General features: G+C 42.5%; 1 protein-coding gene across 2 annotated transcripts in view; it reads right to left on the bottom strand.

Annotated features, from left to right (window-relative positions):
* Window positions 1-13,618: 13,618 nt before the first annotated feature.
* LOC145344035 (synaptophysin-like protein 1) overlaps window positions 13,619-22,232 on the bottom strand; it is a 30,988-nt gene continuing 22,374 nt past the window's right edge. For both annotated transcript variants that reach the window (XM_080190764.1, XM_080190762.1), the window contains one exon: window positions 13,619-15,255. In XM_080190764.1, coding sequence (XP_080046890.1) covers window positions 15,118-15,255 — 138 coding nt within the window. In that variant the 3' untranslated portion in view covers window positions 13,619-15,117. The remainder of the gene's footprint in view (window positions 15,256-22,232) is intronic.

Below are 22,232 nucleotides of genomic sequence, written 5' to 3'. Positions count from 1 at the left end.
TTAAACTCCATCTGCCATCTTTCCACCCACGTCTCCAATTGATCTATATCCTGCTGTATTCTTGGAAGCTCTTCATCGCTATCTGTAAATCCACCAACGTTTGTGTCGTCCGCAAACTTACTAATCAATCCAGTTACATTTTCCTCCAAATCATTTATATATACTACAAGCAGCATAGGTCCCAGCACTGATCCCTGAGGAACACCACTTGTCACAGCCCTCCATTCAGAAACACACATCCTTCACTGCTACCCTCTGTCTTCTTTAACCAAGGGAACATTCTTTGACCAATTGGGAACATTTTTTCTGAATCTACCCTGTCCAATCCTGTTAGAATTAAGTAAGTTTCTATGAGATCCCCTCTCACTCTTCTAAACTCCAATGAAAATAATCCTAATTGACTGTCCTTAATAATCCTAATAAGTCAATAATCCTCATAAGTTTCTTCTCAAATGACAGACTTGCCATCTCAGGAATCATCTCAGCCACTCAGTCAACTTAATGTCTCATATTAGATGTGATGCCCAGAGCGGACAACATTTGCTGAACAGCGCCAAGCATGCTAAGAATTAACACAACAAATTTAAAATGATCAGTCCCTACACTTGCAGGAAGCTACATATATTCATACACAGGGCCCTGTCCTCAAGAAGCAGAAGGCACATGTCCAGGCCCATTTCAAATTAAACAAAAGCATGGGGAATAATAGCTGCTTGGTGCATCCTTCATGGTCACATGTCAACCAATCACAGCTGACCTGCCAACCAATCATCACCTTTCGCACATGCCGTATAAACGGTTGCTTCCTTTGAAGATTATTCTGATGAGTGCAAGATGAAAAGTTTCAGCAATGTTTCTTTCTTTTCAGCAATATTCAAGATCCATAATACTAAGCAACCATTTCAACCTCTGTAATATCTCCACTGTATTGACTCCTGTATCAGTTCATCTGCAACTGAATCCATCAGAAAGGACTTTGTTATCTCTAACCTTGATTATTTCAACACACATATGGATGACATCCCACATTCTACTCTTAAAACTGCAGATCATCCAAAACTCTGCTGCCTACATCCTAATTTGCATCAAGTTCTGATCATCCATTACTACTGTCCTCACGGAACTACACTGGCTCCTGGTGAAGCAATGCCTTGATCTTAAAATTCTCATCCTTGTTTTCAAATCCCCCAAGGCCTCACCTCTCCCTCTCTCTGTAATCTCCATTAGCCTGATTAATCTTCCAAGACATCTGCGCCTTTCTAATTCTGACCTCTTGGGCATTTCTGACTTTAATCATTCCACCAGCTACACCTTTAGCTGCCTAGGCCCTGAGTTCTGGAATTCCTGCCCAAAATGTCCAGTGCTATGGGGAGAAGGTGCAGGGTGAATTACTCCTTCAGAGACTCAGCCCAGAGATGAGAGTCCAAATGGTCTGCGTTGGAAACATTGTGATTCTGCCTGTCCCCTCCTTTAAAACTCCCTTCTTTGACCAAGGTTTTGGTTATCTGCCTTTTACCTCATGTGGCTTGGAGTCAAATTTTGCTTTCTCAGCCTCCTGTGAAGTGCTTTGGAATGTTTATGATGTGAAACATAAATTATACCCTGCAGGATGTATGAGGAGACATTGGGTCGACTAGGCCTGTATTGGAATTTAGTAGAGGGGATTTCATTGAAATGCATGAAATTCTAACAGTGATATTGATTTGCAGGGATGATGTTTTCTCTGGCTGAGGCAGGAGGTATCCAGAACAAGGAGCCACAGTCTCAGGATAGGGAGTAGGCCATTTAGGACTGGGTTGAAGAGAAAACTCTTCACTCAGAGGCTGGTGAACCTATGGAATTCTCTACCACAGAAGATTGCGAAGGCCAAATAACTGAATATATTTAAGAATGAAATAGAGTTCAAGACCCTAAAAGCATCAAGGGGTATGGGAGAGCATGGCAGTACGGTATTGAGATGGAGGATCAGCCATAATTATGTGAATGCAGAGCAGGCTTGAAACACCAAATGATCGATTCCTACTCCTCCTTTCTTATTTAGAGGTTCAGGAAAAAAATTAAGAAACCTGAAACTCAGTATTACAATGGCTTTCTATTTACTTTCCTAAAGCCCATCCCCATGGCAACATGAATCACTACGTGTATTGAGTTAGATACACAAATACAGTAACCTCTAGACCCCAAACTTCATCCTAGCTTGGAACTAAATAGACAGTGAAGAACAACTGTCTACAAAATCTGAAATTTCTAACACATTGCTATTAGAGTAACAGTCTACCCACAGCCAGCACTTAGACTCTGACCATTGCCTACAAGTGTAAATATATTGCACCATCTTCCCAGAAAACAACCAAGCACCACCACTCATTCCCCCACTCCCTCCACAACTTCTTTAACAACCAAGTCACCCAGGATTGAAGTCAGAAAGAATTCAAACTTCCTTCATTTTATCCTAAATTGAAGAGACAGCCCCAAACATACCAAACTTGCAACATTTTTGTAACACTCTTCCAAGATTTCCAACCCTCCTCCTACCCAGAGCAAGTGCTTGGTCACTGTTTTAATTCACCTGTATCAGCACAGCTGGGAATCTAGCTAACAGCAGTCCAAAAACACTGGCATTGCAACATTGTCGTCAATGTTTAGAACTGTGGATGTTTACAATGCAAAGGCCATTCAGTCCACTGTGACTGTGCTAACCTATTGCTAGAGCAACCTAAATCAAGTCCCACCTTACAGTTTTCTCCTCATATTTTCTGCTTCAAATGTTTAGCTCCCAGAAATGAGCAGAGATATAATGGGTTAACAATTTGCAATCACCTGTTTTACACAACCACACAAAGTTGATGTGATCCAATCGTTTCTAAGTGTTTATACCCTAAGAAGTTATCTTTAGCAAATCGACAATAAGAACTTTTAATTCCCCTCAAATGGAACTTTATGGATCACGTTGGACTGTTGTCTCATCCATTACAGCAGGTCATCCTTTTTAATGAATGTATTAGTTAGCTTTATTGTACATCCCTGGCATTGCAGAGAGAATTGCCAGGGTTTGAAAACAAGGAGGAATAAATATATTAACGTTACTCAATCTAAATAAATTGCAATGAGATTTGGGATGTTACTGCAACATACAGTGGTGACGTGTAATACAAAATGATGCCTTGTGGATTTGTGAGCTGCGGTATCTGGTCACCCCCACCACTGCAAGTCAGCAAAGGTATTGTCTTCAGCTGTTTGTCTGTAAACAAAGTATATCAAAAACTAACAGGTGGATTTCAAAATGCAGTACAAGGTGCAGCCCAAGGAAGAACTGATTAGTTTTTTGCTGAAGGTGTAGATCTGAATCCTGGAATTTCCTAAAGGAGCCATTAACGTTAGACGACAGAGCAAATTGATTTTGTTTTTGGAAGAATCTTGCAGATAGTTTCATTTTGAATATTTTTGACTTTTTCATAATGTTGTGGATTGTCTCAGCTGCGGTGGTGCAATTTGCCACAACTGTCAAAACGTGAGCAGAGTTTTCGAAGCAGGTTGTTGGATATTGAACACCTGATGTCCTCTGTGAGATGGAAGCTCTTAATAAAAAGATGTTTCCCCCAACTTTGTACTGTAGTTACAGATCATTAACCAGACACGGAAGAGGCTCAAGGAAGTGCTGTATAATAGCAGCAATGTTGAGTTTACTGAATGCTACTGAATGCCCTGTTCACTTACAACATAGCCGTTTTCAGTTTACTTAGCCAAATTGCCTTGATATTATGTAATAGCTCCTGACACTTGGCCATTGGAAATTTCAAAACTGCAATACATAGGTTTTTGTTAGGCAAAGGTAGTAAGAGATATTGAATGAAGGCAAGTAAATGGAGTGAAGAAGTAGATTAGCCATGATCTTACTGAACAGCAGAAGAGGCTTGAGGGTATCAGTGGTGTAAGCCTGTTCTTATGTAAATAGGAGAAAAGACCATGCCACCTATATTCAGAGGTGACATCCATATGTTAAAAATCAATAAAACAAAACATCCCTAGGTGCTTCTGAGAATACAAAAGTTAAATGCTGATCTAGCACTGTTGCCTCTCAATGCCAGGGACCCTGGTTCAATTCCAGCCTTGGGTGACTGTGTGGAGTTTTCACATTCTCCATTTCTGTGCAGGTTTCCTCCAGGTGCTTCAGATTCCTCTCACAGTCCAAGGATGTGCAGGTTAGAAGGATTGGATATGCTAAGTTGTTCCTGAGTGTCAGGTTGATTAGGAGGGTGGATAAGTGGTGTTATGGGGATAGGGGTTGGGTGGGATTGTTGTCTGCAGGCCTGATGGGCCAAATGGCTTATTTTGCACTGTAGGGATACTATGATTCTATCAACTTCTGAAATCCACAAACTGCCATTATTTTCTTGTTTCAAATCTAACTCGAGAATACATGGCTTTTGGCTTTAAAGACATAATCACAGCAATATCTAAAATATCATAAAATGTTCAAAAATAACATGACAAAAATCAAAACCCCTTGGGGGAGTCTATTGATTGCTCCAAAAATAACGCACCCTTTTAATGCTCACGTCTGACTTTAGTCATTTCTAAATTCACAACTGCTACAAACTAAAATAGAATAATTGATCAACTGGATATAAGTGTCACAGTTTCAAACAAAGATTTTCTACAATGACATGCAGAACATGGAGCAGCAAGACTGTCAGCAGCAAGACTGTCATAAATTCAAAATTTGTACTCATAGAACATAAGAACATAAGAAATAGGAGCAGGAGTAGGCCATCTGGCCCTTCGAGCCTGCCCCGCCATTCAATAAGATCATGGCTGATCTGTCGTGTCTCAGTTCCACATTCCCGCCCTCTCCCCATAACCCTTAATCCCCTCTCTTATCAAAAACCCATCAACCCGCGTCTTAAAAATATTTAGCGAGGCAGCCTCCACCACTTCAACGGGCAGAGAATTCCAGAGATTCACCACCCTTTGAGTGAAGAAGTTCCTCCTCAACTCCGCTCTAAACCGCCCCCCCTTTATCTTGAGGCTGTGTCCCCTAGTCCTATTATCCTTTCTGAGCGGGAATAGTCTCTCCACCTCTATCCTATCCATCCCATTCATCATCTTATATGTCTCAATGAGATCTCCCCTCATTCTTCTAAACTCTAACGAGTACAAGCCTAGTTTATTCAGCCTCTCCTCATAGCTCAACCCCCTCAACTCTGGCATCAGCCTAGTAAACCTCCTCTGCACTCCCTCCAAGGCCAAAATATCCTTGCTAAGTACGGCACCCAAAACTGCATCCTCCACAATGCAGAAGGAGGCCATTCGACCCATCGATTCTGCAACAACTCTCCAACAGAGCATCTTACTCAGACAATGGACCAGATCAGCATAAATTGAATCTCAGATTTTCTAGTTTCTCATCACATGTCAAGCCTCATTCAAGTTCTATCCCCATAACCTACTCATTTTGGAGCACTATTAGCATGGCCAATCCACCTAATTGGCACATCTTTGAACTACGGGAGGAAAACAGAGCACCTGGAGGAAAATCACTCAGACAGGGGAGAACATGCAAACTCCATGCAGATAGTCACCCAAGGCCAGCATTGAACATGAGTCTATGGCACTGAGGCAGCAGTGCTAATCTCAATGCCATCATGCCACCCTTGTCCATGTCTAATAATATTGAAACAGTCAAATAAATTTATTATATGGTCACACATGCCCATATAATTACAGGTCTATAGCACCATAAAAACATAGGCCCAATCTTCTTCAGTTTTGATATTTAAAAATTGCATGATTATGGGAACTAAGGAGTGTGTGTGGAGTTAAATTCTTCATTTGCTAGGGTTATTTGTGGAGAAAATAAAGTTAGCTGGCAGCAATTCAAAAGTTATCAGCTCGGTCAGCTTGTAAATGTTCTGAATGCAGCAATTGTTTGTCTCCACTGAACTTTGCAGCTATCTCTTTCTCTAAACAGAAAACCTTTTGTTTCCAGCAATACAGAAAATTTCTACTCTAATGTCATCCCCTTTTTGTTCATACAGCCTTCCCACATGATATGTAACACTTCACAATATTCCCACTCACTTGAATGAGGCTTAACATGTGATGAGAAACTAGAAAATCCAAGATTCAATTTATGCAGATCTGGTCCATTGACACACAATGCTTTCATATGACTTGTTTTCATGTGGTAGTAAGAAATGCAAGTGCCAGTTACACCAATTGGAAACGTCAGCGTTACTTTGAGCCTGTGGTGCCTTTAAAGCATGGTCACCATTCTGTGAGTTAGTCAGTGACGGCATCAATAAAAATGAGCCAAATGGTTATAAATGATGCACAGCAATAACAATCAAAAAGTGTTTGTTCAGAAAACCGATGAACAAAAGCGTGCTTGTATCTATTGCGTGGGCCTTTAATAAACAATAGGAACTTGCACCCAGATTCTCTGTCCTTTCCACAGCCATTTAAACTCTTACATTAGCTGACTTTATGTTTTCTTACAATTCCGATCATTAGCAAGATTCCTAATCCACTTCCCTGTTGAAGATGAGCTTTCCCTGTCCTTGTGTGACAAGCAGCCCAGAGCGCTTCAAAATAACTAAGGAGCCTCCATTACTGGTTGCTTGCCTTCAGATTTTTTTTGGGCTCTCCCTATGTCTTAAGATGTTCCCGCTTTGGCTCAATGCCTCCAATGAGGCCATTCACAATTAACAAAACCCACTTGTACTGAAACAGACGTGGTGACATAGTGGTTAGCATTGCTGCGTCACAGAACCAGGGATCCGGGTTCAATTCCTGGCTTGGGTCACTGCCTGGGCAGAGTCTGCACATTCTCCCTGTGTCTGTGTGGGTTCCCTCCCACAGTCCAAAAGACATCCTGGTTAGGTGCACTGGCCATACTAAATTTTCCCTCAGTGTACTCCAACAGGTGTTGGAGTGTGGTGACTCAGGGATTTTCATGATAACTTCATTACAGTGTTAAGGTAAGCCTACTTGTGACACTAATAAATAATAAGATCGAATGCAATTCTTAAACAATTTGCAGTCTTTTTTTCGAAAAGGGTCAATGCATTTATTCCACCAATTCTATCCTTCAGTTATATTCTACTACAAACATTCCATCCAACCACAATCCATAGGGAATAAACATCCCAGCTCCACCCCTTACCAATCTGTTAATATTTCATGTGTGTTTTCAAAAAAAAAGTCAAGTTGCGTCCATAAAATTAATTCATGTAACTCTGACCCTGCTTCTTGCAGAGGGAGCACAATCCACTGATTAGGTCTTCGGAGTATTCTGAATCCAGCCACACACTAACCCCCGGCTTAGCAAATATGTTCTTCTGGCAGAATTAGCATCAGTTTCCCTGATCTACTATCTTTTTTTGGAAAAGAAGCGGTCATCATCCCTCTTCTCCCCAGCCATTAGACTGCTCATCCTTTCGTTAGGAATCATAGCTCCAAGAACGATAGGCTTTTAAAAAAAACTGGAACGACATTTGGACATTCCCCAGAGTTTTTTTTTTAAAATGGCTGACTACAAGTTCAAGTTGGCACGTGAGCAAGCAACTTTTTCCAAGAAATCACATGAATTCAGCTAAATGACCAGCAAGATATCTGGGCATTATTTTGCTCACTAAAATAGAAGCTGCAGATTGGCTGAAAGCACCCGACCTGGGACAAGTTCTCTCGGAACATTTTATTTTGAACTTACTACGGAGAGAGCTTGCTTCTTTTTCTCCCCCTATTGCTTGCAGCCTTCAGTCAGAGAATTCTCACCGCAGAAAACTTAAAAGGTATTTGAAAGCTGATGAAGCCGTGACAAGCGAGAATTATCAAAGGCAGTATTTCAAACCTCCATCTGAAAGCACTTCCAGCTAATTACTGTGAGCAGCACCATCAGACTGACACCATCGAGACCTTTTTCAAACTTTAAAAGGGATAAAGTTATTACTTCACATCCACCTCCTCAGACAGCTTATTTGTCTTGTCCTTTCTGTGGTGTGCTGTGATTTTAAAAAAAGGGGGTAAACCATTACACTTCCAGATTACAATGTGTACATGAATCGTTTTGCAACTTTTTAAATAAAGTTTGGTTTCTTAATAAATCACTTATTCTGAGTTTATTTAACAAAGCCTCGTTAAAACCTCTTGTTCTAAGATTATCAGTAGCGAAGGTAAACAATTGGCCATTTTGATGAGAATTAAACATTTATACTTATGGTGCAACTTGTGTACCTGGGTTAACAAATGGAACATCTGACCATGCACATAGACAGTTTGTAGGACCATGACCCACAACAGTGGCCAAGTTCCTTCCCTCCTCTTTTTGCACTTTTCGTAGGACCCACAGTATTCGTGCTTTTTGTTTCACTTTCCCTATGAGCAGCTGGCACCAGCACTCTAATGTTACTAAAGCACGAAGGGGGTGGAGGCAGGAAAAAGGAATATGTTGCCAATATGAACAGGGGAGAGTTGCAGGGGAAAAAAAGTGAATGGGGAAACATACATAGAAAAATAAACAGAAAGAAAAAAGAATGAAGGAAGAGATGTGGAGAAAATAAAAAGATGAGGGGGTTAGAAACAGAGGGGGGAAAAAGAGGAAAGTTAAAGAAGTGGTACATGTGTACACACGTCTGCTTCTGGTTTGAACAAATTCCTGATTATTTGGCAAGAGTAAAAAAGAACACTGTTGGAAAATGAAGGGAAAACATTCATTGGCAGCACCAGAGGAGAAAGATCCTTCTCAGGCCCTACATATCATGGGGGAGGGGCAAGGGAGTAACAGTAAAGAGATAGAGAGAGAGAGAGAGAGAGAGAGAGAATAGTGGGGAGGTTGAAACAGGATTTCGCTCTAATAGGGCAAATAGGGAGAGCATGTTGAGCAGAGAGGGTGACACCTTATTTCAGACACTGGTTCTGAAATTAGGAGGGTGGGTAGGTTGTTATTGGGAATTAATCAGTTTACCTTAAACCACTGAAGATTTCAACTCTCTGCAAGTAACACGAGATAAACTAACATGCTTAAAAGTGATTAAAATCAATGTATGGAAGAAAACAGCCAGGAATTTCTCCTTGTGCTCTGACAAATTTGATGGAAATCCCCCATGTATTGGACTCCTGCCAAAGTTACAGCAGCAGAGCTGGAGAAGCTAGGGAAATGACATTGGTTAACATAACATTCAGTTTCGATTTCCTATGCAGAACTGTGCTTTTACAATAACATTTTCATTAAAAGTACTTCCACATCTAATTGCCTCATCCCCAACTCATCGTATGACCTTGTTGAATTTGCATGATTTTAAATTCTTGATCTAAAGTATGCAAGAACTTCCTATAGCTCGCTTCAGTAATTGCAACAAAAAAAATGCATTCAGATTTTCTTCCCACTGACAGAAGCTAGGTAGACATTGACAATGCCATTTCTTCGTCAAGTTTCAGATATCAAATGTGTTCAACCCAAGAACATCAATTCAAACAGAACTGATATTTAACATAGCATTTTTAATACAGAGAAAATATCCCACGTTGCTTCACAGAATCATCATCATAATCAGACAAAATCAAAACCAGACCAGAGAGCTGTTAAATGGGTGATTAAAACTTTGGTCAGAGATGGGAGGAAGCCTTTCAAAGGAAAACTCATATAGAGGTGTAGGGAGGGAATTCCAGTGCTCATGGCCTTAACAACTGAAGACACAACCACTAATGTTGACAGAAAACGAGATTTTGAGATACACAAGGCCAGAGTTTAAGGACGGTGAGCTTTTAAAAGGGTCACAGGATTAAAGAAAGTAACTGAAATAGGGTGGAATTTTGCCACAAGTGGCCTTGAATATGAGGGGAGGAATGCAAGTCAACTAGGAGCAAATGTGTGTCAGTGAGGATAACAGCATGGCAGGACATAGATAATTGAAGCAGTGAGCCTGCAATTAAAAAAGGCATCCCCGAAGTGACATGGGCACGATGGTGGTTTTGGCAGATACCGGGCTAAGGCAGAGACAGATGGATAATGCTATGGAGACGGACCTTTTGTCAAAGGTACTTAAAAGGCTCAAAATCCTGGAACTCCCTCCCTAACTGCAGTGCAGATGTACTTACACCACATGGACTGCAGCGATTCAAGAAGATACCTCACCATCACCTTTCCAAAAGGCAACAGAGGTTGGCAATAAATCCTAGCCGAATTCGTGATGCCCACATCCCATGAAAAAGTTTTAAAAATCGTGAAGTTAATGGAGTCTGCATGGGATGGGTAATGTCTCCTGAAGGAGGATCTGTACTGCTGGGTATTATTGAGAGAATTCTCATCTTGTCGGAGAGGAATCAAACACTCTGGAAATTAGATAATACCTTCATTTGTAGATGAGAAAGCCTTCAATTTGACACTCATTACACACACAGGTAAGATCTTCCTTCAATACTAAACGGTGATGTGATTTTATCGCACAGGCCAAATATTTGAAATTTTGCATTATTCCACGGTGCCTTAGGTGATTTTTGGATTAACTAACATTTCTCTTATTTTAAAGATACAAATCTTTTAAGCTGTGACGGCCAATGGCAGCATGAATAACGTGCAGACCTTTAAGCAAATTTGAACTTTATTCCTCATACTCAAGACCATATCAAAGTCTCCTCTATGATTTTAATAGGAAACTATGATCATTTTGTTGTGTACTTAAACTTCGAGATTGGGAATTTCTAAGTCATTGGGATTTTACAGCCTCACTTGTCCTGAAACTGTAAAATCCCGCTCAAAATCAATGGACCTTTCCATAGTCAGCCCCTCACCCACTCAGATTCCCGAGGAGGGCGGGATGGTAAAATTCCAGCCGTAATCAACAATTCAGTGTCTGAATTTGTCATGTGGTCGATTCAAAGTAAGATATATCCACAATGAGTGGCTAACTGACACAGGAAGGTTCGTGAAGAAGCAAAATCTAACAAGGGAATCATGTCTCCTTTGCGTTCATGACTACCCACTTTCCAAAATATGGCAAAACGGGACATTTGGCACACATTATTAAATCTTACTGTGAAGAGTGCTACAGAAGTTGGAGCAAGTTGAGATTTATGATAGAAGTTACTTTGTTCATTTATTTGTAAACTAACGGCAGCACGCTGGCACAATGGTTAGCACTGCTGCCTTACATCGCCAGTGAACTGGGTTCGATTCCTGGCTTGGGTCACTGTCTACGTGGAGTTTTGCACTTTTTCCCAATATCTGCGTGGGTTTGCTCCAGTTTCCTCCCACACTTCAAAGATGTGCGGGTTAGGTGGATTGGCTGTGCTAAATTGCCCTTAGTGTCAGGAGGACTAGCTAGGGCAAATATAGGGGTTATAGGGATAGGGCCTGGATGAGATTGTGGTTGGTGCTGAATGGCCTCCTTCTGCTCTGTAGGATTCTATTAGTTAGTCTGTCACCCAAATATTGGGATATATACTTAACAGTGAGATTGTTGTATTGATTGTATAACAAGAAGGCTTATTATTTTGGCTCTGTTAAAGATATTGGAGAATAAAAGTAAACACTGATCACAATACATGATACACATGTATAAAAATCTAGTTTGAGTTCATTGATGACATGGTCTACTGATGGGAAACTAGCTTCTTCCCTGAGCCAAGTTTCAAGTGTTGGGACACCGTCCAAATGATAGTGTTTATACAGGTAAAGCTGGCAATTAAATAGCCATCATTCCTTTAGCTGTTTCACTTTCATGTCATCACTGCTCTATCCACAAATAACAGTACCACCTAAGATTGCCAACTGTGATTAAGTGTATTCCTGGAGATTCCACCACGTGACTTGTTCCCCTGGACGCTCCAGCCATTTATCAGCCAACACATCCATCCTTGTGACATACAGCCTTCCAGTACCAATTAGAAAGCAAAAAGGCTCATTACCCAACTGGAAGGTGTTCAGCCAAGCATCTTCCCCCACCTCTCCCCCAACCTAAATATCAATATTTTTAAACCTGTGAAAGAGAAACATTCATAGAAAATAAGGATTCCCCCTCCTCCAGACAGAAACATCAGTGTCCTGGAGATTGATCTTTGATTCTTGGAGACTCCAGGTCGATTCTGGAAGCTTGGTAACCCTAGTACCACCTCTGAATTGAGGGAGGAAGTAATTAAAATTCAGCTCATTGATTCCTCCTCAAATACATGCACTCCTTCATATCGTTATCTTGTTCATTCATCAACTATCACCTTTCCAACTCTTTGATGTGCTTGTGTCAAAGTCCCCCTCTCAGTGGCCTTTCAAATACAAATGCTTAATCTAGTATCTCCTCAGCCTCCACTCACTATAAATCCCTCCCTTGCACCAGTTTTCTTGGTTTTGCTCCCTCAAGGTACATAAAACACCTGCTGCCTTCCCTACCATCTACACCACATTTTCAACATGGCTCCCCTTTTAGTCCTTCACTGTGGTGTTTGCAAGTTCTCCCCGTCTCTGCATGGGTTTCCTCCTGTTTTTTTCCACAGTCCAAAGATGTGCAGGGTAGATGGATTAGCCATGCTAAATTGCCCTTTAGTGTTAGTGGGACTAGCTAGGGTAAATGCATGGGGTTATGGGATAAGGCCTGGGTGGGATTATGGCTGATGCAGACTCGATGGCCTAAATGGCCTCCTTCTGCACTGCTGTATTCTATGATCATCTCTCATGTTGAAAGCCAGCAATACAGAGCACAGACTTCAGACCAGTCCACAGTGCTGCACTGTTGAAGTTTTTAACAACAATGGTGAACAAAAGAAAAACCTTATTTCAGAATGAAACAATCCTGTCACAAAAATCCCATTCAAAAGCTGTCCAAGTATCAGAGATTCTGAGCCCAGAATGTCTGACTTTTGCAGAGGGAGGCAATTATAAAGCTCCAGTGTCATGAGGTATGGGGCAAGTTTAATATGTCAATTGGTCTTTTCCTGTGCACTAATTTCATGTTTATCAATAGATTTAGAGAAAGCAAGCACCGTGCTCTCAGGGACATGTTAATATTTGAGAATTCAGTTAGGAAATAGGGACAGGAATGAAATTGAGTAAAATGCCAACAGAGCTAGCTAGAACTTTTGAATGGGAGAGCAACGCTCTCTGCCCTATTGATCCCGTTATTTGTTACACTTCTTTTCTGGTGCAACAAGTAGCATAGAGATAACAGCACCAGTACCTTCCTCCATGCATTAATCCGCATTGCTAAAATCTAACCAAGACCTAGTACCTTCTATTCACTGGAATAACCACATTTTAAACCGGAAAAAAGAAATATTTCACTTCCAATAATTCCTAAACCACTTATTGCATTTAATTTGAAGGTGAGCCAATTTATGAAATTTTCAAACTTAAAAACTCTTCGCAACTCTCGAACTTGCCTATACAAAAATACTGTAAAAAAGATTCAGCTAATGTTCCCACTGGCAAACCACATTCAACACAATTTAAAACCAGAAATGGAATTCACTCATAAATGAAGTACAAACGTTTCTTAAAAATAATTAACAATTGTAAAACTCAGATGGCGTTAAATTATGAAAATGTTTCTGGTACAAATTAAGAGTGCATGTGTGCGACCCATTGTTTAACTTCATCATTTATATATATGTATTTAAAAAAAGGTAATCAACAGAAAATCTTTTATTTATTTTTCCTGAATTCTTAAACAGAAGTCTTTAAAAACAGAACAGGCCATTTCACAAGGCCAAAACATTTACCAAGTTTGGCAAAATACTTGATGCAGCTTTGAAGCGATAGCATGTCTTTCAACAGCACCGCCAAATACATGGACTGTTCTGAAAATTCAATTTTCAAAGTACAAGTCAGTGTCTGATGAAGAAAAGGCACTTGCGTTCAGTGAAAGTCTGGAATTATGACATTGATCTTTTGACAATGGCTATGAAGCAAATCAAACTTTTTCCCCTCCTTCTTCCCCCCCGCCACCTCCATAAGCTTCTAGTGAAGTGGAGGATTAACTGCGAACTAAAACATAGCTCCAAAATCAAAAATGGAGAGGCAGTTTATGTACGTATACAGACATATATATATATATAAAAAAGAAAGCTCAAATACATTTGGTAATTGACCACATCATGCGACAGCCCTTAATCATTGAATAATAGCATCAGTCAGAAACCAATACACTAAGATAGCGCAATCAAGCAAGGATTTGGAAACAAATATTTAAGCTAATACCGAACAACCTTCATTTTACAAAATATGCCATTTAGTGGGTCATTAGGACAATTAGGAGTTTTACTTTTCTGAACTGAAAAACCCCAAATCAGACGAACTTAGATTGGAATTACACACAACATGAGAGAGTGCGCTATTTGGCAAGTTACGCACTAAAGGAACTAATGATTTCACACCTCTGAAAAAAAAACAGCAGATTTTGCCAAAAGAAATAATTTCTTTAACACTCTTCCCATAATTTCTGTACAAGAACACAGATAAAGCAAAAAGAGTGTTTTCAGTAATGTAACAAAAATGCTTCTCACTGCGATGGCTTAAATGGTGTAGCACAGCCCATTAAAGGTCAACATCTTTCATGTACCAAGCTATTTGTATTCAGTACAATGTAGATCAAGTACAAGACTAACCTTACAAAAGAAAACCCTAAAAGTCAAAAACATACATCTTATTCAATTGAAAGAGATCCAAAAGCAATCTCCTGCTTGGCGTGTTAATATAAACAAATAATGGGAAAAAAAAAGAGTAAATTTAGCAGGTAATCAGTTACTGATCATTAGAGGTTTTAAGCACACATGATAAATACTCTGTAGTAAACACCACCTGAGGCAGACATGGCTGACATGTTAGATGGATCTTGAAAGGGCTTCACTGTGTTACATACATATAGAATAACAGGTAGCGAACACTACTAATGACAATGTTTGCACGCTATTTTGTTGTAAGCCCCCTACTTAGAAGGGATTACACACATTCATCTTATTTCCTCCATTCCCACCTAATGAAAAGGCACATGACACCAAAGCACAAATGGTAAATACAACAGATGCATTTTTCCCAACAAGCTAATGCAGTGTTATAAGTAATTATGAAACCTACAGTATGCTTTAGTGAGTTTACAAACATGCCTCAACAATGTTTCAGCTGCAGCACTATGGATTTTGAGGCGGAGGTGCTGCCATATTCCCTGGATCCTGCTTAGGGGGTTCCGGTGGAGCGTGCCAGCTGGTTTCCTTGTACACGAACCATGCGTTCCCACACCATAGGATCAGGTTGAGGAAACCAAACACCTGGAAAGAAAAAATGAAACACGTCAAAATTAATCAACTAAAATGATGCAGAATGAGATCAAACCCAGCCTCAAAGACGTAAAGATTTCTTGTTTCATCATAAGAATCTGGCAGTGCAGAAGTCGTCCATTCAGCCCATCAAGTCTGCACTAGCCACAATCCCACTCAGCCCCTATCTCCATAACTCCATGCATTTACTCTAGCTAGTCCCCCTGACACTAAGGGGCAATTTGGCATGGCCAATCTACGTAACCCACACATCTTTAGATGTGTTTGTGCAAGCCATTGTGGGCTCCTGCTAATCAGGAGTCATGGAGGAATAATCAACGACAATGTGGCCTCCACGGCGAAAGCAGAGTTCAAAAAACTAAAGCAAAAAATTGAGATTCCAGTCACCTCCAGATGCAAGGGAACCAAAGAAGTGGCTCCAGAGTCCTACAAACACTGAGAAATCCACACGACCCTGCATAATAGAAATCTCATCACAAATGAGGCTTCAAGTATCCTCTCTGTCAGAGAGCCCTGGGAACCCCTATACCCAGGACACAGTTGAAGATGATGAGGTACTATTTCTTTCCCAAGCAACAAGAGGAAGGGCTTCTGATATCAAGAAAATGACCTAGTGGAGACTGTACCCAAGGTTATTCTGGATGACATGGATTCATGGTGTCCCTTCGTACTGCTAACCAGTGTTGAAGGATACAACTTGCTTTCAAGTAGCAATGAATCTCCTGTTCCAGCACCAAACAGAATTTTTGTTCAATTTTCATTCAATGGAATGTGGGTATCACTTAGAATCACAGAGTCCCTACAGTACAGAAATAAGCCATTCGGGTCTGTACCGACCACAGCCCACCCAGGCCCTATTCCCGTAACCCCACGTTTACCCCACTAGTTCGCATGGCCAATCAACCTAATCTACACATCTTTGGAATGTGGGAGGAAACTCACGCAGACATGGGGAGAATGTTCAAGCTCCACACAGACAGTGGGCTGAGATGTGAATTGAACCCCGGTCCTTGGTGCTGTGAGGCAGCAGTGCTAACACCTGTGTCACCATGCTGCAATTTTTCACTGCAAATCCTTAATTGCCCTTATGACGGTGGTGAGCCACCTTCCTGAACCGCTGCTGTCCGTGTTGTGTAGATACACCCGCAGTGCTGTTAGGAAGGGAGTTCCAGGGTTTTGAGCCAGCAATATAAAATGAATGGCAATGTAGCTCCAAGTCAGGATGGTGTGCGACTGGGAGGGAAACTTGCAGGCTAGGGTGATCCTATGGGTAGCTACTCTTGTCTTTCCAGGTGGTAGGTGGTAGAGATCGCAAATTTGGAAAATGTGGTCATAAAAACCTGAGCGTGTTTCTGCACAGCATCTTCTAGCTGGTACACACTGCTACCAGTGGTGGAGGAAATGAAAGTTTAAGATGGTGGATGGGGTGCCAAGCAAGCTGGTATCTTGGATGGTGTTGAGCTTCCAAGTACTGTTGGTGCTGCAAGTGAGGAGTATTCGATCACACTCCTGATTTGTAGAGGGTGATGTGGAGATGCCGGCGTTGGACTGGCGTAAACACAGTAAAAAGTCTGACAACACCAGGTTTTAGTCCAACCGATTTATTTGATAATAGACTCTCAAGCTTTCGGGGTTAGTCCCTTCGTCAGGTGAATGGAGAGTTCTGGCCTCAGATAGAGCATACAAAGCACAGACAGTTTAGAGATTACTGATTAGAATGCAAATCCTTACACCTAACCTGCTGTTCAAGACCTGAAGTGGCTGACAATGTGAGTGGAAGGAGCACTGATCACAGGTTACAGAGATGTGTATTGTCTCCAGACAGCACAGTAAGTGAGGTTTTGCAAACCCAGGCAAGTCACGTGGGTTACAGACAGTGCGACATGAACATTTAATCAGTAATCTCTAAACTGTCTGTGCTTTATATGCTCTGTCTGAGGCCAGAACTCTCCATTCACCTGACGAAGGGACTAACCCGAAAGCTTGTGAGTCTATTATCAAATAAATCGGTTGGACTAAAACCTGGTGTTGTCAGACTTTGCAGAGGGTGGACAGGCTTTAGAAGTTGGGCAGTAAGTTACTTGTTTAGGAAGGATGGACGGGAGGAAAAAGAGGGGGGGGCGTAGCTCTGCTGATTAAGGATAGCATCAGGGTGGTAGCAAGGGATGATATAGGAGCCAAAGAGCAGAAAGTGGAATCGTTGTGGGTGGAGATTAGGAACAGCAAAGGGAGGAAGACGCTGGTGGGTGTCGTCTATAGGCCCCCGAATAATGATCTGGAGGTGGGGCGGGCTGTTAACGCGCAAATAAATGCGGTGTGCAGGAATGGAACGGCGATAATTATGGGGGATTTCAATCTACATATTGATTGGTCGACCCATGTTGGACACGGTGGGCTTGAGGAAGGGTTCTTGGGATGCTGCTGGGATAGTTTCCTTGAACAGTGTGTGTTGGAGCCGACGAGGGAGCGAGCTATCTTGGATCTGGTGTTATGTAATGAGGCAGGTAGAATTAGGGACCTTGTGGTGAAGGACCCTCTTGGGAAGAGTGATCATTGTATGGTGGAGTTTCTGATGCAGATGGAGAAGGAGAAAGTGGGTTCCCGGACACGCGTCCTTTGTTTGAACAGAGGGGAGTATGGTGGGATGAGAGAAGAATTGGCGAATGTTGATTGGGGGAGCGCATTGGAAGGTAGGTCTGCTGAGGAACAGTGGAGGATCTTTAAGGAGATCTTTCTTGGTGCTCAGCAGAAATTTATTCCGACGGTTAAAAAGGATCGTAGGAGGAGAGATAATCAGCCGTGGATAACGAAGGAGGTAAAGGAGAGTATTAAATTAAAAGCGGATGCGTTTAGAGTAGCTAAGAGTAGTGGGCGAGAAGAGGATTGGGAGAGGTTTAAATGTCAACAAAGAATGACAAAGAAGTTGATAAAGAAGGGTAGGATAAACTATGAAGCTGGGCTAGCACTTAATATAAAAAAGGACAGTAAGAGTTTTTATAAATATATAAAAAGGAAGAGGCTGGCTAGGGTGAACGTTGGACCCTTACAGGATGACAGGGGGGATTTAGTGGTGGGGGATGAGGAAATGGCTGAGGCCTTGAATAACTTTTTTGTTTCGGTCTTCACGGAGGAGGACGTGAATAATTTGTGAGGATGTGTTGCGGGCTGTTTTGCCCTGGATGGTGTCAAACTTCTTGAGTGCTTTTGGAGCTGCACCCATCCAGGCAAGCGGGGAATATTCCATCACACTCCTGATTTGTGTCTTGTAGAGGAGGAGGACGTGAATAATTTGCCGGGTGTTAGCGATGGAAAGATGGTAAGAGTAGAGGGCCTGAATGACATTATTGTTACTAGAGAGGCAGTGCTTGACACACTGGAGGGACTGATTGTGGGCAAGTCCCCAGGACCGGATGGAATGCATCCAAGGGTTCTGAAAGAAATGGTGGAAGTGATAGTGGATGCCTCGGTGATTATTTTCTAAACGTCGCTGGATTCCGGGGAAGTGCCGGAAGATTGGAAGACGGCTAATGTTACGCCGTTGTTTAAGACAGGTGGCAGGGAATTATAGGCCGGTTAGTTTAACGTCTGTTGTAGGTAAAATGTTAGAATCCGTGATCAAGGAGAAAATAGCGAGGCATCTTGAGGAGAATTGTTTGATAGAGCAGACGCAGCACGGTTTCGTTAAGGGGAAGTCGTGTCTGACGAATTTATTGGAGTTCTATGAGGATGTGTCTAGGGCAGTGGATAGAGGAGAGCCGGTGGATGTGGTGTTTCTTGATTTTCAGAAGGCGTTTGATAAGGTGCCTCACAAGAGGTTATTACAGAGGGTCAGGGGGCATGGAGTTGGGGGTAGGGTGTTAGCATGGATAGGGGATTGGCTGTCAAATAGGAGGCAGAGAGTGGGGGTCAATGGGTGCTATTCGGATTGGCGGTTGGTGACTAGTGGAGTGCTGCAGGGGTCGGTGCTGGGGCCTCAGCTATTTACCATTTATATAGATGATCTGGAGGAGGGAACCAAGTGTACGGTGTCGAAATTTGCTGATGACACCAAGATTGGTGGAACGGCAAACTGTGCGGAGGGTGTGGAGAGTCTGCAGAAGGATCTAGATAGGCTGGGCGAATGGGCCAGGGACTGGCAAATGGAATTTAATGTTGGCAAGTGTGAAGTTGTCCACTTTGGTAGGAATAATGGTAGGAAGGACTATTACTTACATGGCGAAAAACTGCAGCATGCGACGGTGCAGAGCGACCTCGGGGTCCTTGTGCATGAGTCACAAAAACCCAGCCTGCAGGTGCAGCAGGTGGTCAGGAAGGCGAATGGGATGCTGGCCTTCATAGCGAAGGGGATTGAATATAAAAGTAGGGACGTCTTGCTGCAACTGCACAGGGCACTGGTGAGGTCGCAGCTGGAGTAGTGTGTGCAGTTTTGGTCGCCGCACTTACACAAGGATATTTTGGCCTTGGAGGGAGTGCAGAGGAGGTTCACTAGGCTCATACTGGAGTTGAGGGAGTTGAAGTATGAGCAGAGGCTGAATAAACTAGGCTTGTACTCGTTAAAGTTTAGAAGAATGAGGGGAGATCTCATTGAGACATGTAAGATGATGAATGGGATGGATAGGATAGAGGTGGAGAGACTCTTCCCGGTCAGAAAGGACAGTAGGACTAGAGGGCACAGCCTCAAGATAAAGGCGGGGGGTTAGAACGGAGTTGAGGAGGAACTTCTTCACTCAAAGGGTGGTGAATCTCTAGAATTCTCTGCCCGTTGAAGTGGTGGAGGCTGCCTCGCTAAATATATTTAAGATGCGGGTTGATAGGTTTTTGATAGGCAAGGGGATTAAGGGCTATGGAGAGAGGGCAGGAATGTGGAACTGAGACACGACAGATCAGCCATGATCTTACTGAATGGCGGGGCAGGCTCAAGGGGCTAGATGGCCTACTCCTGCTCCTATTTCTTATGTTCTTACTTACCACAGAATTCCTGGCCTCTGATCTGCTCTCGTAGCTACAAGATTTGTAGCTGACCCAGTTCAGTTTCTGGTCAGTGGTGAACTCCAGTGGATAGCTGAATACCTCTCTGAGAAACTATGATAATGCCACTGAATTTCAAGCTGAGAAGATCACTGCCTGGTACTTGAATGCAGTGAACGTTACTTGCCATTCATTGGCCCAAGCACGAATGTTGTCCAAATCTTGCTGCTTGCAAACACTCACTTTCAGTATCTGGGGGATTGTGGATGTACTGAACCCTGAAATCAATAAACGTTCTCATTTGTGACCCTATGATGAAGGGAGGGTCACTGAAGCAGCTGTGGGATATTGCCCTGAGGAATTCCTGTAGCAAAGCCCTGGGGTTATGACTGGCTTCCAAAAGCTACAACAGCTTCCTCTGCGCTAGATAGGACTTTGGCCTGTGGGACAGTTTGGCTAGCCACACAGCTTGTTCTGGAGCACAAGGCTTCAATAGAACGGTCAGGACGTTGTCCCGACTCTTGGCCTTTACTGTGTCTAGTACCTTCAGCCATTTTGTGATATTATGTGAACTAAATTAGCTGAAGACTGGCATCTAATTGGCGCCTCAGGAGACTGAGGAAGTTCATCCGCTCAGTACTTCTGGTTGACGATGGTTGCAAAAGATTCGTGCAATCGCATTCTGGGCGCCCCCATCATTGGGAATGGTAATGTTTATGTTAAAACACCCACTCCTCTCAGGTCGTCCACCACTGATGACTGGATGTGGCAAGATTGCTGAGCTTTGATGTGATCAGTCTGTGGGATCGCTTGGCTCTATCACATGCTGCTTCCACTGTTTTGCATATTTGTAGTCCTGTGTTGTTACTTGACCAGGTTGGTACTCTTTTTATATATAAACATGACTGCTTGGTGGTATGCCTGGCACATTCTCTTGCATTACCCATTGAGCCAGGGTCAGCCCTCAACTTAATGACAACAACAGAGCGAGAGGTATGCCACTGTGCCATCTTGCCACCTGTGTAGACGCATCATTGACAAGATGTGCTGCAAAAACTCATCTAGGTTGCTTTAACAGCACCTGCCACACCCTCTACCACACAGAAAGCAAAGGACAACCATTGTCCAGGAACACCATCATCTGCACGCTCCCCTCCAAGCCACACACCAACCTGACTTGCAAATATATCACTGCTCAGGGTGGTTCATCATTCAAGAACGATGTGGTCAGGGATCGGGGGGGGGCAAATTTAGAACCCAGGCCCATTCTCCACGTGCTGTATCACATGTCTAGGTTAACACTAGGCAGGCCACAGGACCATGGATTGTGATTAAGTATAATTCTGATGTTGATGATGGCTCACAGCTTCTCATTAGTGGCTGGTTGTGAACGAGTAGATTTGCTCAGAATCTATCCCATGTAGCACAGTGGTAGAGCCACGCAACTCAAGGTGGTGGTGGTGGTGGTGGGGGGGAGGAGAGAGAGAGAGAGAGAGAGAGAGAGAGAGAGCGCGAGCGAGAGAGACCTCAGCATGAATACGAGCTTTGCATCCACAAGGATGGTGCAGTGGTTACTCCTACCAAACTGTCAATGGGTATTCCTCTTATGCAGATTCCCTCACCTTCTGTCAAAGTATGATAGTGATGGTGCTACTGAGCCACTTTTGGTGATTAAACACTGCAACTTCCTTCCCAGACAATGTTCTGTTCACTTACTGTAATTCAGTGCTTTTTGCCACATGGCACCTGTTCAACATGGAGCAGCACTGATTCATTAGTTGAGGGAGGCATTAGGTAGTAATTCAGAAGTTTTCTTGCCCATGTTTGACCTGATACCATGAAATTTCAGCACAATAAAGTGAAAAGAATAAAAAATACTATCCCTTGACTTTCAACATCATTAACATTGAATCTGCAAAAATCAACATCCTGGGGTGGGGGTTTTTTTTTTTAAACCATTGACCAGAAACTCAAATGGACCAGCCATATAAATACTGCAG

This window comes from Carcharhinus amblyrhynchos, chromosome 6 (genome assembly GCF_965287045.1).
Source record: "Carcharhinus amblyrhynchos chromosome 6, sCarAmb.v2.hapA, whole genome shotgun sequence".
Lineage (NCBI taxonomy): Eukaryota > Metazoa > Chordata > Chondrichthyes > Carcharhiniformes > Carcharhinidae > Carcharhinus > Carcharhinus amblyrhynchos.
Note: the sequence above shows the minus strand (reverse complement) of the source record. Positions and strands in the feature narration are given on the sequence as shown.